A 15179-nucleotide genomic window follows, 5' to 3' on the forward strand; every position below is an offset into this window, starting at 1 on the left:
AGTATTATATTATATTATGCATGCATGTTAGAATGAACAAATTGTTGTACAATTCGTTTAACTACTCTACTGTACTACATTTTTAATTATCTCATCATCTGATGATGATGATGGATCGATGATAATGATCATTTGGGTGTAAATGGGACTTTCAAAATCATTCTATATTTACTCTGTGTGTTGTACGAAATGTATGTTTGAGGGTTGAGGTGAGGATGATGCTGAATCGTTGCTGGAATCTTAATCGATAGGAGATATTACTACTATTGAAAAAAAAGATGCCAGATTTTTGTCAAGATATTTATGTACAAAATTTGATCAACTCCATGGAGGCTTTGAGTTTTTTCATGAGGGAAACTATTTAGTTTTGATTTAAATTTATTTATTTCGGAAGGTCGACAACCAATTTTTTTCGATAGTCTGTTCATTTGTTTGTTTTTAATTTATTCATATTGAACAAATAAAATAAATAGAAAGGAACAATAAATAAAAGCAAACAATAATAATAATATTATCTGTTAACAATAATATTCTTTGAAGAAGAAAACTCTCTTACTTTAGTGATCGCAGTAGTGATCAAAAGCGATCAATTACAGCTTCAAAAAAATAAAAACTCTTTTGAAGAAAGAGTTTTGAAAACAAGAAAATCTAGAAAACCTTGTGTTTCGAAAGAGTCCAAAGAAAAGTTGAATCTTAAAAAAGGAGCGAATTTTTCAAAAGAGCCCAACTATGGAACCAACAATCAAAAAACAAAAGATAGAAGAATATATTGGATCTTCTACAATATGTGAATCAGATGCAAAAACTACTACTACTACTACTACTACTACTCCTCCTCCTCATCTAAATACAAATAATAAAAAAAAGAATTTCAAAATATTACTCACTGCAGAAGGAAATTTCTCCTACACCAAATCACTTTTAGATAGATACTCACATTTGAAAGGATTTGGTGAGTCTATCACAGCCACTGAATACACCAAGCAATTAGACGCCAGCATTATTCCAGTCACCAAACAGTTAGAGGAAAAGGGTGTAAAGATTATGCTTGGGGTTGATGGCCGAGAAATAGGTCAGATTTTTAAAGGTGAAAGATTCAACATCATCCAATGCAATTGTCCTTTTGGTGGGTCGTCCGAAAGAGATAGAGATGAATTTAAAACATTCACACTAGAATTCTTTCAATCTGCTTCAGAGCTACAAAAGCCTGGAGATAGAATTCATTTCGCTCTCGATCAATCAAAAGGTTACTGGAAAGAAAGAAAAACTTTTATATATATCGAAAGACAAAGGGAGAATCCTATTGTAAAAGGATCGATTAATGCAAACTATAAACTAATCCGAAAAAGAAGATTTGGTGAGCGATATCCTAAATATAGACATAAAAAGACCTATAGTAACGAATCTTTTCTAAAAGATACTAGCGTTATAAGAGAGTTTGTATTTGAAAAGGTTGACCATCTCGTTCTACTAACAGATTATGATGATGATGTTAGTGGTCATCAAATTAAATATAAAGATAAAAATAACAAAGATTTAGATAATGCCTACTTTTTTTGTAGTACTGATGATGAAGACAGTGATGATGATTGAGTAGATATATATCTATTTATTATAATATAAATAAAATTGGGTTTTAGAATTTCTTAATTTTTTTTTGCTGGGAGTGGAATTATATACATTTAATTATTTTTATTGATTATTTACATTTAATTGATTGTTATAGGTTAACTATTTTTAGATTTCTATCTATCTATCTATCTATCTATATCTTTCTTGTAAATCTTGTAGATAGTTTGTAGCTATATTTGAAATTTTCTTGCTACTGTCTAGTACAACATTTGATATTGCTTTGAAATCAGTACGAGCAGTGTCGACTAGAGTTCTAGCCATCTCTGTCGCTCTCATTTCATAGCTTGGTGAGTATTCAACACGATCATAGTATTGAGCACTCGAAATGGATGATGCACTCGAGAATTTAGACAACTTTTCTCTCTTTTCCATATCATATTGTTGGTCTTGCTCATCTCCAAAATATTGTTTTGATGAAATTGATTTAGCCTCTCCAAAATTTCTTCTTGCATAATCATTATCATCTCTTTCTCTTTCTATATGTTTTTGATTTTGATTATTATTATTATAGTTATTATTATTATTATTCTTTGATTTCTTTTCATTATTATTATTACTATCATAAAAATCATATTCACTATCTTGTTGTTGTTGTTTTCTTGATTGTTTTCTATCAGAGTTGTAATTATTATTATTATTATTATCATTGTTGTTATTGTTGTTATCATCATCATCATAATTCATAGAGAATTTTGATTTTGATGAATAAATATGACTATCTGAATTAAATGTTGTTGGAGAATCAATGATTGAAGAAGTTGATGATGATGATGATAGATTATTATTATTATTATTATTCTTCTTATTTTTGTTTCTATTATTATTATTATTATTATTATTATTATTATCATCATCAATAGAAGTATTATTTAATTTATCAGGAATTGAATCCCAATCATCATCAAAAGAATTTTTGTTTACTTTTCTAACGGCCGTTGTCTTTTTAACTGTTGATGATCTAGATGATGATGATCTTGGTTTGTTGTTACTACTTGTCTCTTGATCGTCCGACTCATCATTAAATGATACTAGATTAGTTGGTGGTGACAAGATTGAAGATGATTTTGACTCTGGTGTTGAAATTGAACTATTGTTGGCATTGTTACTACTATTTGCATTGACACCATCCTTTGATGTAAATGGTGATGGTAGTGACGATGATGGGGACGACGTTGATGAATTTAAATTCAATGGTGATGATATTTGAACATTACTATTCTCCAATGTAGTAGTAGTAGTTGATTTTGATGATTCATTTGATTTAGTTCTAAAAGTAAAAGTGAAAGTGTCAGTCAAGTAGATTCATTCATTCATTCATCAGAGTTGTTATAGTTTTGTTTGTACATACACTTTTGAAACTTTAGATTCCAACAATTTCTTATAGTTTGTAGCAACTTGACCATGATACTTGGCATCACTATTCAAAGTAACACCATGCTCTGAGAAATAAATCTTTGCTTGATGGTTACCTCCTGCCTCCATTAATTTTAATTGTGATACTTTCCATTTATCCATTTGTGTTGATCTAAAAATAGAAAGTATAAAGTAAAGTAAATGATTGGTAACACTATTTCTATTCTATTCTGTATTCTATTATCTATCATACCTAACAAAAGAAATATGAGTACCCATATTACGATGAAGTGAAGCACAATCTACACAAATGAGTATACCGTAGGGGATACTCGCCCAAGTAGGGTTCTTTGCTCCACAATCAAAACAACTCTTGTTATCATTGTTCTTTGCTCTCAACTTTTGAAAGAATGTTGTTACTTCATCTTGATCGACCAATTCTGTCATTTTTTTTAATTAACCTTTTTTTAAATGTTTAATTTAAATGAAATGCTCTATTTATCTGTCTCTCTATCTATCTAACTTAAGTATTGTATCTATCTTAACTGATGATTGTGTATAATGTATTTAGCTGTATGGTTAGTGATAAAGGGGTGAGGTGAGTAAGATGCAACAAACATTTAAATTAATTTTTTAATTTAATTCCAACCACCCCCACTGACTCACGACCTTTTTTTCTCTTCCCTTCCTTGACACCCTCTCCCTCTGTCTTTTTAAAAAAGAGTAGTAGTTGGATTACTATGACTATGTTAGTACTTGATAATAATAATAATATTATTATTAACTATTGATTACTATTTATTTAATTTTTATTTTGAATAATTAATTGATTGTATGTTTGTGATGATGATGATTAGAAATCATCGTCTCCAAAACCAAAATCATTATTTCTACGATTATTAAAATCATTTGTAAAACTATTCATATTACCACTAGTAGAATAATAATTATATCCATTATTATTATAATCATTGTTATAATAATTATTATATGTGCGATTATGAACATTAAAATCGAAATAAAGGAAACTGGCTACGATGACAACGGTAGATACTAGGGAGAAAAAGACGAGTGCAGAAATACCCAAATCACGAGCTACTTTGGATGGTGAACGTAGGAATGCGAAGCCTCCAACCCACAATGGGAAAAATATCCTATATTTATATTTTAAGAAAGAAATTATTAATATTTTATAAAACGATTGATTTTGATTGATTTATATGTTCATACCATCCAAAACAAAACATTAGGATTGCATTTTTCTTATCTTTTCTCATCTTTTGTTCAGTTTTGGCAATTTTGTTTGCTTCTAGTAGTTTGAATTGTTGGTATAGGAAATTATTGTCTAAGGTGAAAGATGAGGGTTGTTGAACTGGTTGAGATGGGTGTTGGATAAATATACCTTGTTGTTGTGGTTGTGGTTGTTGGGAAGCAGAAGATTGATGAAGAGGATTTGAAGGTATATCATCATATCTTTTATTTAGAGGTGGGGTAGATGCACCATCAATACTATTGATTGAATGATTCGAATTAATATTATTATTGTTATTTTTATTCTCCATTTTTAGAAAAAGAGATAGATAGATAGATAGATAGATATTTATATTTTTGAAAATAAACAATGATATTATTATTATATTATATTTTGATGATCATTATCATCATTATCATCAATGGAATCCATACATGTATTTCTAAATTACAACGATATAAATCGGAATAAATTGGTTGGATGGTTGGCAATAATGCAAAATATCTCTTTGTAAACCAACTCTACCATTCGAACCACCACACCACCCCATTCATTGATGATCAATATGAATCAATCTACTCTTGGTTTGGTTTGAGATACATAATATTATTTTAACCCTGGTTGTCTGCGAATGTATATAAATGGTTATGAAAGTCGGATGTAGAATGAATGAAAAATCTATATTAATCATAATATTATCACCCCATCCATCCATCATCCCACTACCCCACCACCAAAATAGTGATCGTCGACGTACAATCCAACATTGCAATGTCAATAGCATTAAGTATATTAGTATATGTTTTGAGGGATCATGATACATATTAATAATATTTATTTTATTGTTATTTTGAAAAAAGATGATGAATTGTTATAGAGTCTATCAATTTATTTATTTATGTGTAACTGAGACCATTTAAATTGTTACCACTGATAAAATGATCAAAATTAACGAATACACCAATGATCACTGCAATTGAAATGCATGCGAAAAAGACTAATGCAGAAATACCCAAATCACGAGCTACTTTGGATGGTGAACGTAGAAATGCGAACCCACCAACCCACAATGGGAAAAATATCCTATAAAAGATAATTAAAATTAATTATTGATATAGATATATAGATAGATAGATATATTTGTTTGTATTCTTACCATCCAAAACAAAACATTAGGATTGCATTTTTTTTATCTATTTTTGATTTTTGTTCAGTTCTTACAATCTTGCTTGCTTCTAGTAGTTTGAATTGTTGGTATAGGAAATTATTATCAAATTGTTGGTCCATCATTGGTGGTGGAGGAGGTTGGATGTATGGACCTTGATGAGCTACTTGAATTGGATGAGCTGCTGGTTTTTCATATTTGATTGGTTGTGTTTTTGGTGTCGCTCCATCATGATGATCAATATCATTAATTGAATTATTTAAACTTGTCATTTCCTTTTCTTTCTTTCTTTCTTTCTTTGAGTTGTTTGAAAATTAATTATTGTTAATATTTTAATTATTATTTAGATTAAACAATTATTTGATTCTATCCATTTTCTTTCTTCTTAATGTTGTTTGGAGGGAATGGGAGTCCAGTAATTTCAATGACTTTCAATGATATATACCATCAAAATTGACTACTATTCATAACCCACCCCACCACCACCACCATAAATCTATCTATCTTTTTCGAATTTCTTGATTGACCACTTGAAGAGGGGAGATATTATTATTTTGATTTTATATCTATCAATCTATCTATCCATCCTCTTGTTGTATCTTCTTTTCTCCAATTTTTAAACCTTTGTAGTTCAACACAGAAGGTGACACCAATGGATAGATTGGCTATAATAATAACCAAATTTGTATATCGTATTGAATCGATTGTCCTCTCCTTTTTGTATTTGGAATATATATATTATTATCAGTACCCTTTAATGGTGACAGAGACACTTAGACATTTTTTTTAATTTCTTTTTTTATTTCACGATCTTTGATTGAAGTTTAAACATTCAACATACATACAATACATAATTAATGATTTATTTAATAGAGATAAGATACTGTAGAGAATAACACAAAAGAGATAATAATAGATCGTTCCCCACTAGTGTTACTATCCAAACTGTTTATTATCGATAGATGCTATGGTTATGTAGAGTAGTTGTGTGGGTGTGAATAAACATACATAGCACTAGCAATAAAAAGTGATAGAACAATTGTTAAAGTAAATATGTTAGAAAATGCAACAATATTAAAAATACCTATAGAGAAATGAAACAATAATAATTATTCACAACCATCTATGACAAAGATCTTTCAAATATATTGGTTCAGGGAGATGTAAGCATCATACTGTTGAATTTGAAAATGAAAAGGTATCCACCAACCAGTGATTTTGGACAATAGGCAAAGATAATGTAATATGGTTTGGATATATCCATCTCATCCTATCAGAAGAACATATAATATAATATATTCAATGGTACGAAAACAATATTAATATTGAGAGAAAATACACCTCTTTCCTTTTTTATTTCTTGGGAAGCTTATATTCCAAATCAAGTTGACAACACCAATACTGACTACACCAATCAACTACAACAAGACAATGTAGATCAACAAGAAATTGTCAATACTCATGTTGGCGTGCCTATTATCGACCCACCTTTGGGAGGCTACTACAGTATATTAAATTGTAAGTATAATAATAATAATAATAATGAAGTTTAAATATGTAATATAATAATAATTGATAATTATCAATTTATTGATTTTTTTGTAATAGATGATGAAATGAAATATTTGGATTTTATTTATACGCACAATGTATCATTGAATCTTGGAATGGAAATTATTTAAAGTAATTCATTTCTAAACGAAAAAGAAAGAAAAATTAAATATAACGAAATTAAATTGCAGGGAGAGTTGTATACTAGTGAGAGATATCATGGGAAATGGAATCAACAATGTAAATCAAAATCATACGATGTCGACTGAAAGTGGTACAACTCAAAATAGTAATGATGAAAATGGAATCAATAGTGGCCTCTACATTACCAATTACTTTATTTATTTTATTGACTTGTTTTGATAGAGTCAATATTAAATAAAGTAATTGGTTATCAAGGAATGTTTGTTCAAAAAAAAAAAAAAAACAAAAAAAAGTATGTATTATATCATAGAAAACGATTGCAATTATTTATGGTCCCACTTCACCAATTGATGTCAACAAAAAAGGTATGGGTTGATCATTTACTAAATTTAGGTCGGTGTCAATCATGGTGGTCGAGTAGAACTCTTTAAGCTCGAGTGCAACCAATTGCCCCTTGTTGCAGATTGGGAGTGTAAGAGTCTATCATTCAAGTGACAGCGTTCATGCATGGTAATGACGAGAGGTTGGAGAAGTTTAGAGCTTTGAAACGCTTTAAAAGGTCCAAAAAAACTTGTTTTAGTGTTTTGAGAATAGTATGCAAAAAGATAAAAATTAATTTCCTATAAAAGGTCTATGCCCAAAAAACTTTCAACCAAGGCATCTTGGGTGAGTGGTCTAAGCCGATTGACTAGAAATCAATTCTCTTCGGAGGCGCAGGTTCGAACCCTGCAGATGTCGAAAAAACCTTTTGTTTTCCCAGAAAATGGTTTTTTTGTCATTTCCATGGATTATTCGGTGGCTACATTTCTAGCCAAGTTTCATTGATTTCCGTTGAATCCTCATAGGAAAAACCTTTCAAAAGAAAAAGTTGATTGTTTTTTTCAAGTCGGCCCAGAAAAGGTTTTTTTTGTCATTTCCATGGATTATTTTCTTTTTAAAAAGATGATTTTACCTCTTTGGTTTATTGATAAATTTAATGATTAAATATATATATATATTTTATAAAAATAATAGATGTGAAAGCACAGGATTTGGGTGAACCAGTAGCACTTGAACAAGACAAGAGAATAGTGATTTGTATGCTTGACCACATTGAAGAGTGGTGCTGTTAATTTGGGTCGAGGTGGCAAAACAAGTACCTTGGCCGATTTCAGTGGGACATTGGACTACAAGTTTGACCTACTGTACAACGATTTTGACATGTGGATGTGGTAGTATTACAGAATTGAGAGTATAAACAATCCAATGATTCTGAACAAGCTGTAGTTGGTAATGAACATGTTGAATTTGATAAAAGAGTGAGGTATTACATTTCTCTGAAATGACACCTCCAAGGAATAAAGTTGAAATAAATAGTATAGATAAAATGATTAAAGTTGATTTCATATTTGTATCTTTTTTTTTGTTGATATTTGTTTAATGATCAGTTTCAAAACCGGATCATTATTTTATAGTATGTTGCTTATAATATAATAATATTAATCTTCTCATATATGAGAGGGTTTGCGAGCATCCTCGAAACCAAGGATTCTAAAAGTAGGGCCAACAAACAAAAAGTGATAGACTACTGATAGTTGGAATAGAATGAATGAATGTAACGAAAATGGGTCGGTCGTTTTTCGCTTGAAAAAATAAATAATAAATAAATTCTATTTATTTTTAAATTATGATAATTAAATAGAATGTAAATATATATCGATTGATATGATGTGACTAATGGATAGATAGTTATTTATGATGGATAGATAAAAAATACTTTTTTTGATTTTGTTTTTTAATTTACAATGGTACAATTAAAATTGGCAACCATTTCAATGTTTGAACCACCGATACCAGTAGCACCATAGATACGAATGGAATCACAAGCTGGTACATTTGGTAAATTACAAACGAGTGGAGTCCAACCATACAAAGCCTTGCAATATGGTATGATACTAACATCCATTCCATTGAAAATAAGCTCTTCTTCAAATAGTATCAATGTCATTGGTTGATAATTGATTGTTAATTGTTTACCATTTTGAATTACACTAGTAACTATATAGTTGAAAACAACAAAAAGAAAGAAAGAAAGAGTAGGGAGGTATTTAGTAATTAAATATGATTTTTTAAAATATTTAAAATAATATATACATACTTCCAGCATTTGTAACAACTGTAAATACAAATAAAATAATAGAAAAAGCTGCAATTGATGATTTAAACATATTGAAATAAAAATAGTTGTAATAGTTAAACTTGATTGTTGATTTGATGATATTAGAATGAATATATGACATTCTTTTATATCATTCTGTCTATTCATGATCGGTACATATATATTGTGCAATAATCATCATCTGACCGAGATATAGTATAATTGTTTACGATTGAAGACAAACACACAACAACACTTTTGTTTTTTTTTTGTTCAGGAAACACAGTAATTTTTTTACTATTGTTTTTTTTTTTTGTTTATTTAATTTATTTCTTTTTGAAATAATTAAAAATAGATATAAATACGGTTTGGTTATTATTATTTTTAAAGTACAGGGATATATTATTATTGTTATTATTGTTGTTATTACAGGGTATAATAATAAATGATTATTATTTTGTGTTTTCTTTTTTTTTGTTTGTTTAACGACCCCAAATTTTAGCGGGATTGGTAGAGATCTTATTAGATAGAGCAGCAAGACCAGAAATGATAACATCTGGATTTGTGAGTGGTACAAAATGATCGATTGGAACAACTGGAAGGGTCATGGAATTGGACGAGAGCGAAGCCATGTAGGTTTGACGATTGGTCCAGTCTTGGTCATGACTGGCAAAGAGGTTGACATATGGCAAGTCCTTGAGAGTTGTACCTTTGAGAGCATAGGTAAAGTTGAGCATGACCGAAGATACGACCATAATGTTGTACTCTTGGATGGCAGCCTTGAGGAACTTGTTATTCAAAAAGATGTCTTGCGTGGCGTCGATGGAACATTCGGTGAAACCAGTCGAGACCAAGGCACTTGGGAACCATCCAAAAGCATGTGAAATTTCGTCGGCTCTGGCCAACGACTCGAGCGAGCCTACATTATTGAGACTAATGTAACCTCTGATAATGTCAGTGTAGGTGATAACGGCTTGTTGATTGGACGAGATGAATCCCCATTTCGAGTCAGTTCCATCGACTGTCATAATACCGACTACATCCTTGGGATAGGTGAGTGAGTAGGTTTGAACAAAGATCGATCCCCATGACCAACCGACGAGGACATACTTTCCAGTCAAACCGGCTACTTGGAGTGACCCACGGAGACGCATGACATAGTCTTGAGTGGTGATTGGGTATTTGGAAGAGTCACTCCAGCCATATCCGTAACGGTCAATAAAGCAAGCTTTGCTAATGTTCCAAGCTGGCATGTTTTCCAAGACCGATGGAATGACAGACACCCAAGCAGTCGAAAAGAATGGAAGACCCGAGTCAAACAAGGCAATAGGTCCCTTTCTATTGGCAGATGTTACATTGGCATAACAACGAATATGTATCTTTAATCCAAGATATGATGGGAAAAGTGAAACACCAGTGTCATTGGCACCCAAAAATGAATCCGATACCTTTGGATATGGTATTGGTTGAGCTTCAATTAAAGCTATTAAAATTACAATTAATAATATTAAAGATTTCATCATCATTTTTTTAAAGAGGATTATAATATATATTATTATTAAAGAAGGAGGAAGATGGAGATTTAATAGTACAGGTTGGGTAATATTACAGAAAAAAAAATATAATGATACAAAAATAAATACAATACTTTTTGTTTTGTATTTGTTTGTTTGTTGTTTAGTTGTTGTTTGAGTTGATTATTGTTACAATGAAATCAATTAATTGAAAATTTCCATTATTTATAGTAGAGTGTTTGGGTATTGTTGATAGCTTTTGGTTTGGGTTACAATTTTCTTCTTCTTCTCAACTGACGTCACCAATGTGTTGTTGGTAATTGTGATGCGATTGATTGATTGTACCCGCAGGCGCGCATGGTTTTACAATCGGAAGATTTGTTGTTGTTGTACTGCCCTCCTCTGTTATTGTTGGTTGTTCGCGAAAACCTTGTACCTGGGTGCTCACTCTCCCTATGTCAATCGTATTTTTAGCTAGCTATGTACCATATGGCATAGAAGAGAGGAGATTTACTCTTCATTCACACAAAAAGAGACAGGAGGAAGAGAAAGAGGAAAGAGTAGAGTAGTATGGTTGGCTTTCGTGTGTGTTAAGAAAACAGTGTGCTGTTAGTGTGTGTGTGTGAATCTTGTATTTTGGGTTTGGTGTAGTTATTATTCGCTCACTTTCATTGTGTAGTGGGTGGGGGGTGATTCAAACGATCGGTTCACTTCTTTGATCTAGAACCATTTGTCATCACCGATGACCAAGAACTAGAGAGGAGAACAAGCCCAGCTAACTGAGCAAGACACTTGTTTTATGAAAATCATCCTCTTCCTGCTTCCTGCTTCCTCTTCCTCTTTGATCTTGACTTGTGACTACTTCCTCCTACCGTCACTGATTCAATTAATCATGATTATGATATTATTATTATTATTATTATGCAAAGTACTGCTATTATTAGTTCTATGGTTGGTTAGTTAGTCAGTTGGTTGTATGATGTGTGTTATTTGAATAACTGCTATTCTATTCTTCTATTCTTCCTTTTCACTCATTGTCTTTGAGATTATTTTCGCGTTATTGATTCTCTCTCTTCTTAAGATACTATCTCCTACACTTTAGATTACAAATCTACAAATCTTAGATGATCATAGATAGTAGGATAGTACGCTCTTTGTAAATTTAATTAATAAAAAAAAAAAAGGTGGTGTGAAGTTCTATCTCTCATTTGACAGGTGTAATAGAGGTAGAACCAAAAAAAACAATTAATTAATTAATTAAATGATGTATATATATATAGCTTCAACTACAGCCACAACCACCCTACCTACCTCTTCACTTCCACTACTAATATCCACAAATAAACGAAAATATTGAATATCGAACATAAACATACAATTCAATTTAATTATTATTTGTTTAATGATATTTAACGATCTATAGTATCATATCATTCTTGAAATTAACAAGGAATAAGCTTTGGAATATACTTTAGAGTATCGTAAAAGAGCGAAAATTCTTTTCGAACACATCAAATCGAGTGGTAACCAAGTTTTTTCCATTTTAACTAAAGTCTATTATTTAATATGATAGATATATATAACATGTCGTCGTAATCAAAGTCAGATGGATGATCAATCCTCTTTTGGTACCAATGAAAACTACTTAATGTTTCTCAAAGGTCTTGTTTCTTTTATTGATATCAATTATCAAAATAGAGATAAATTAAATTAAATCTATAGTTTTAATGATCAAGGTTATTATCTTTGCTCTAGTTGTAGCACTTTCAATCTCATCGGTTGTCAATGCTGGTAACGCTATCGATGTAGATGCTGATACAGCTGGTTATATCGCGCCATCACAATACAGCTGTTTTGCAGAACAAAATCAAAAGATCATCATTCAAGCTTGGTCTGGAGGTTATGGTTTAAATAATGATTGTATGTAGTATCATAATAAATGCTAAGTATCAATCAATCAATCAATCAACTAACTATTTTTTTTTTGAACTTATTTATAATTATAGTGGCATCTGCATATAATAGTGCCACTGCTGCTGGTTTATCTGTTGATATTGTAAGTGTTTTGAATAATAACAAACTTAATCTATAATGCATATTAATTCATTATCTTATTTTATTTAATTTACAATTTAATATTTTTAAAGTATGCCTTTTTTTGCAGTCAATGTACTGGAAATAATCCAGTATCAACAGCTATCAAGACTTTGGTTTCTTATTGCAGGTCTAATGGTGTCTACTTTGGTACGCTTTGGATCGATGTTGAACAATGTCAAGGATGTTGGGGAAGCAGTACCTCTTCCAATGCTCAATTTGTTGTCCAAGCCGTTCAAGCTGCTGCATCATTCGGTGTTAATGTCGGTGTCTATTCTTCCCTCAGTGAATGGAGTCAAACCGTCGGTACATTGGACCAATTATCTGCCTACCCACAATGGTATGCTCACTATGATAACAACCCTTCTTTCAGTGACACTTCCTACTATAAATATGGAGGCTGGTCAAACCCACAAATGAAGCAATACTTTGGTATGTATACGTATATCATCATCATCACATGATGAGATCATATGATATCTAATATTATTATATTATATGATTTTTAAAACAATTAGGTAACTCTGACCAATGTGGCGTCATTGTTGATTTAAACTATTTTGATGAATCCAATACCACCACCACCGGTACTACTAGTGGCTCGATATCTGGATCGGGCTCTGGCTCAGGTTCAGGTTCAGGTTCAGGTTTATCATCCTCTGGTAACTCTACCTCCACTTCAGCCACATCTGGCTCGGGATCATCAGGATCGGGCTCTGGCTCAGGATCAGGATCCTCATCCTCTGGCAACTCTACCTCTGCCACATCTGGCTCAGGATCAGGATCGGGTTCCAGCTCAGGTTCGGGATCAGGTTCGTCATCCAACTCGACCTCATCTGGCTCTGGATCAGGATCATCCAACTCTGGCTCAGCATTTGCCACCACTGGATTCTCGACCTCTGGTTGTCCAACTCCAGCTACTGGCTCAACGTCTGCCTCTGGTTCCTCGGGAGCAACATCTGCAACAACCTCTGGGTCAGGCTCTGGCTCAGGATCAGGTTCGTCATCCAACTCGACCTCATCTGGCTCAGGATCAGGCTCAAGTTCATCCAACTCGACCTCATCTACTGGATCTGGTTCTGCCTCTGACTCGTCCAACTCTGATAACTCCTCAGACTCCTCGACATCTGGCTGCCCAACACCAGCTACTGGCTCAACCTCTGCCTCTGGTTCCTCGGGTGCAACATCTGCAACCACCTCTGGATCTGGATCTGGTTCGGGTTCTGGTTCGGGATCTAGCTCAGGTTCTTCCAGCTCTGATTCAGCTGATGATTATAATATTATACTATTCCCTTCCACTAAAACAAAAATATCGGTTATATAAACCAATACCAATAAGGTGCACCTTATTATTAATTATCAATCAATGTAGCGCTTGTTGTTGATAAAATATTAATATTAAACTTATCATTTATGAAACTACATTACGTGTCGTACAAAATGTATGAATCAATAAACAAATTTATTAATGTTTTATTATTTATTATTGATTATTTCATTAAACTGTTAGTGTAAGCTAGATCAACAATTCTACCAATATAGAAACCAGACAAATTGAATGAACGTCCATTCCAGGCAGAGATTGCATTATCAAACCATCTAGTGATTTCATGTTGATAGTGGAAATTGGTATAGACTATTTCAATGTCACATTTCTTGGTGATAATATTAAATACATTGCTCCAATCTTGACCGTGGAATTGAGAGAGACTGTCGATAACGGTGAATACAGTGGTTTGATTGCATGCACTAAGGGGAGCCTTGATAGAATTTATACTGGTTACAAATTGATAGAGACCACTCTCAATATCTTTGATTTGTTTATTAGCCAATCCACTTTCAATCAGTTGTAATCCTCTACCAAGTTGTTCAGTAAATGACGCATTCAAACCAAATTCATTAAAACATGTATCAATTGGTGTATTTTCTACTATTTGATCCTATATTATAATATTTTAATTAAATTTAAATAGTTTGAACCAATATTTGAATATATTATTTAAACAACACTTACAGTGATACCAGATACAATACCAGATAAGAAATCACCAGCCAAGAAATCACCTACTTTGAAGAAAGGTTCGAATTGAGCAAGAGGCTCTTGTGGAGGGACGTCAGATTCACATTGACATGCCAACGCGAATGTACCGATCATTAAAAATACTACTATTAATACTATCTCTTTTTTCATTATTCTTTTTAAAGTCTAATTAAAATTGTTGAAATGAATCTACATCATATGATGTTTAAATAACTAATGCATGATCACTGGGTAAAATGACATTATTACATTTATACTGAATGCTTCGTCACGTCACAAAACTAGTGAGTCATTTT

The 15179-nt window shown here is 31.9% G+C and overlaps 10 protein-coding genes and 1 non-coding gene across 11 annotated transcripts; 4 read left to right on the top strand and 7 right to left on the bottom strand.

Moving 5' to 3' along the window:
- Window positions 1–729: 729 nt before the first annotated feature.
- DFA_02355 (uncharacterized protein) lies at window positions 730–1593 on the top strand (the record flags this gene model as incomplete). Its single annotated transcript, XM_004366685.1, has 1 exon — window positions 730–1593. The coding sequence occupies one exon, from the start codon at window positions 730–732 to the stop codon at window positions 1591–1593; it is 864 nt and encodes a 287-aa protein (XP_004366742.1).
- A 168-nt stretch (window positions 1594–1761) lies between these two features.
- DFA_02356 (Arf GTPase activating protein) lies at window positions 1762–3432 on the bottom strand (the record flags this gene model as incomplete). Its single annotated transcript, XM_004366686.1, has 3 exons — window positions 1762–2899; window positions 2981–3157; window positions 3239–3432. 3 exons carry the CDS (start codon window positions 3430–3432, stop codon window positions 1762–1764), a joined length of 1509 nt encoding a protein of 502 aa, XP_004366743.1.
- Window positions 3433–3838: 406 nt separating this feature from the next.
- Window positions 3839–4547, bottom strand: DFA_02357 (uncharacterized protein; the record flags this gene model as incomplete). The annotated part of the gene is made up of 2 exons (XM_004366687.1): window positions 3839–4139; window positions 4216–4547. The coding sequence occupies 2 exons, from the start codon at window positions 4545–4547 to the stop codon at window positions 3839–3841; spliced, it is 633 nt and encodes a 210-aa protein (XP_004366744.1).
- Window positions 4548–5133: 586 nt separating this feature from the next.
- On the bottom strand, window positions 5134–5674 carry DFA_02358 (uncharacterized protein; the record flags this gene model as incomplete). Its single annotated transcript, XM_004366688.1, has 2 exons — window positions 5134–5320; window positions 5394–5674. 2 exons carry the CDS (start codon window positions 5672–5674, stop codon window positions 5134–5136), a joined length of 468 nt encoding a protein of 155 aa, XP_004366745.1.
- Window positions 5675–7172: 1498 nt separating this feature from the next.
- On the top strand, window positions 7173–8209 carry DFA_02359 (uncharacterized protein; the record flags this gene model as incomplete). The annotated part of the gene is made up of 2 exons (XM_004366689.1): window positions 7173–7242; window positions 8112–8209. The coding sequence occupies 2 exons, from the start codon at window positions 7173–7175 to the stop codon at window positions 8207–8209; spliced, it is 168 nt and encodes a 55-aa protein (XP_004366746.1).
- DFA_02360 lies at window positions 7754–7835 on the top strand. The gene has a single exon. It is a non-coding gene; the product is annotated as a tRNA-Ser (tRNA).
- A 67-nt stretch (window positions 8210–8276) lies between the features above and the next one.
- On the bottom strand, window positions 8277–8483 carry DFA_02361 (uncharacterized protein; the record flags this gene model as incomplete). Its single annotated transcript, XM_004366690.1, has 1 exon — window positions 8277–8483. The coding sequence occupies one exon, from the start codon at window positions 8481–8483 to the stop codon at window positions 8277–8279; it is 207 nt and encodes a 68-aa protein (XP_004366747.1).
- Window positions 8484–8584: 101 nt separating this feature from the next.
- DFA_02362 (uncharacterized protein) lies at window positions 8585–9376 on the bottom strand (the record flags this gene model as incomplete). The annotated part of the gene is made up of 3 exons (XM_004366691.1): window positions 8585–8719; window positions 8881–9134; window positions 9235–9376. The coding sequence occupies 3 exons, from the start codon at window positions 9374–9376 to the stop codon at window positions 8585–8587; spliced, it is 531 nt and encodes a 176-aa protein (XP_004366748.1).
- A 340-nt stretch (window positions 9377–9716) lies between these two features.
- DFA_02363 (uncharacterized protein) lies at window positions 9717–10760 on the bottom strand (the record flags this gene model as incomplete). Its single annotated transcript, XM_004366692.1, has 1 exon — window positions 9717–10760. One exon carries the CDS (start codon window positions 10758–10760, stop codon window positions 9717–9719), a length of 1044 nt encoding a protein of 347 aa, XP_004366749.1.
- Window positions 10761–11669: 909 nt separating this feature from the next.
- Window positions 11670–14166, top strand: cf45-1 (component of the counting factor complex; the record flags this gene model as incomplete). Its single annotated transcript, XM_004366693.1, has 5 exons — window positions 11670–11703; window positions 12471–12668; window positions 12755–12804; window positions 12896–13274; window positions 13361–14166. The coding sequence occupies 5 exons, from the start codon at window positions 11670–11672 to the stop codon at window positions 14164–14166; spliced, it is 1467 nt and encodes a 488-aa protein (XP_004366750.1).
- A 166-nt stretch (window positions 14167–14332) lies between these two features.
- On the bottom strand, window positions 14333–15033 carry DFA_02365 (uncharacterized protein; the record flags this gene model as incomplete). The annotated part of the gene is made up of 2 exons (XM_004366694.1): window positions 14333–14782; window positions 14857–15033. The coding sequence occupies 2 exons, from the start codon at window positions 15031–15033 to the stop codon at window positions 14333–14335; spliced, it is 627 nt and encodes a 208-aa protein (XP_004366751.1).
- Window positions 15034–15179: the final 146 nt, after the last annotated feature.

Source organism: Cavenderia fasciculata, assembly GCF_000203815.1.
Source record: "Cavenderia fasciculata unplaced genomic scaffold Scf_Dfasci-G-b-143d02.r1-5, whole genome shotgun sequence".
NCBI classification, from domain to species: domain Eukaryota; phylum Evosea; class Eumycetozoa; order Acytosteliales; family Cavenderiaceae; genus Cavenderia; species Cavenderia fasciculata.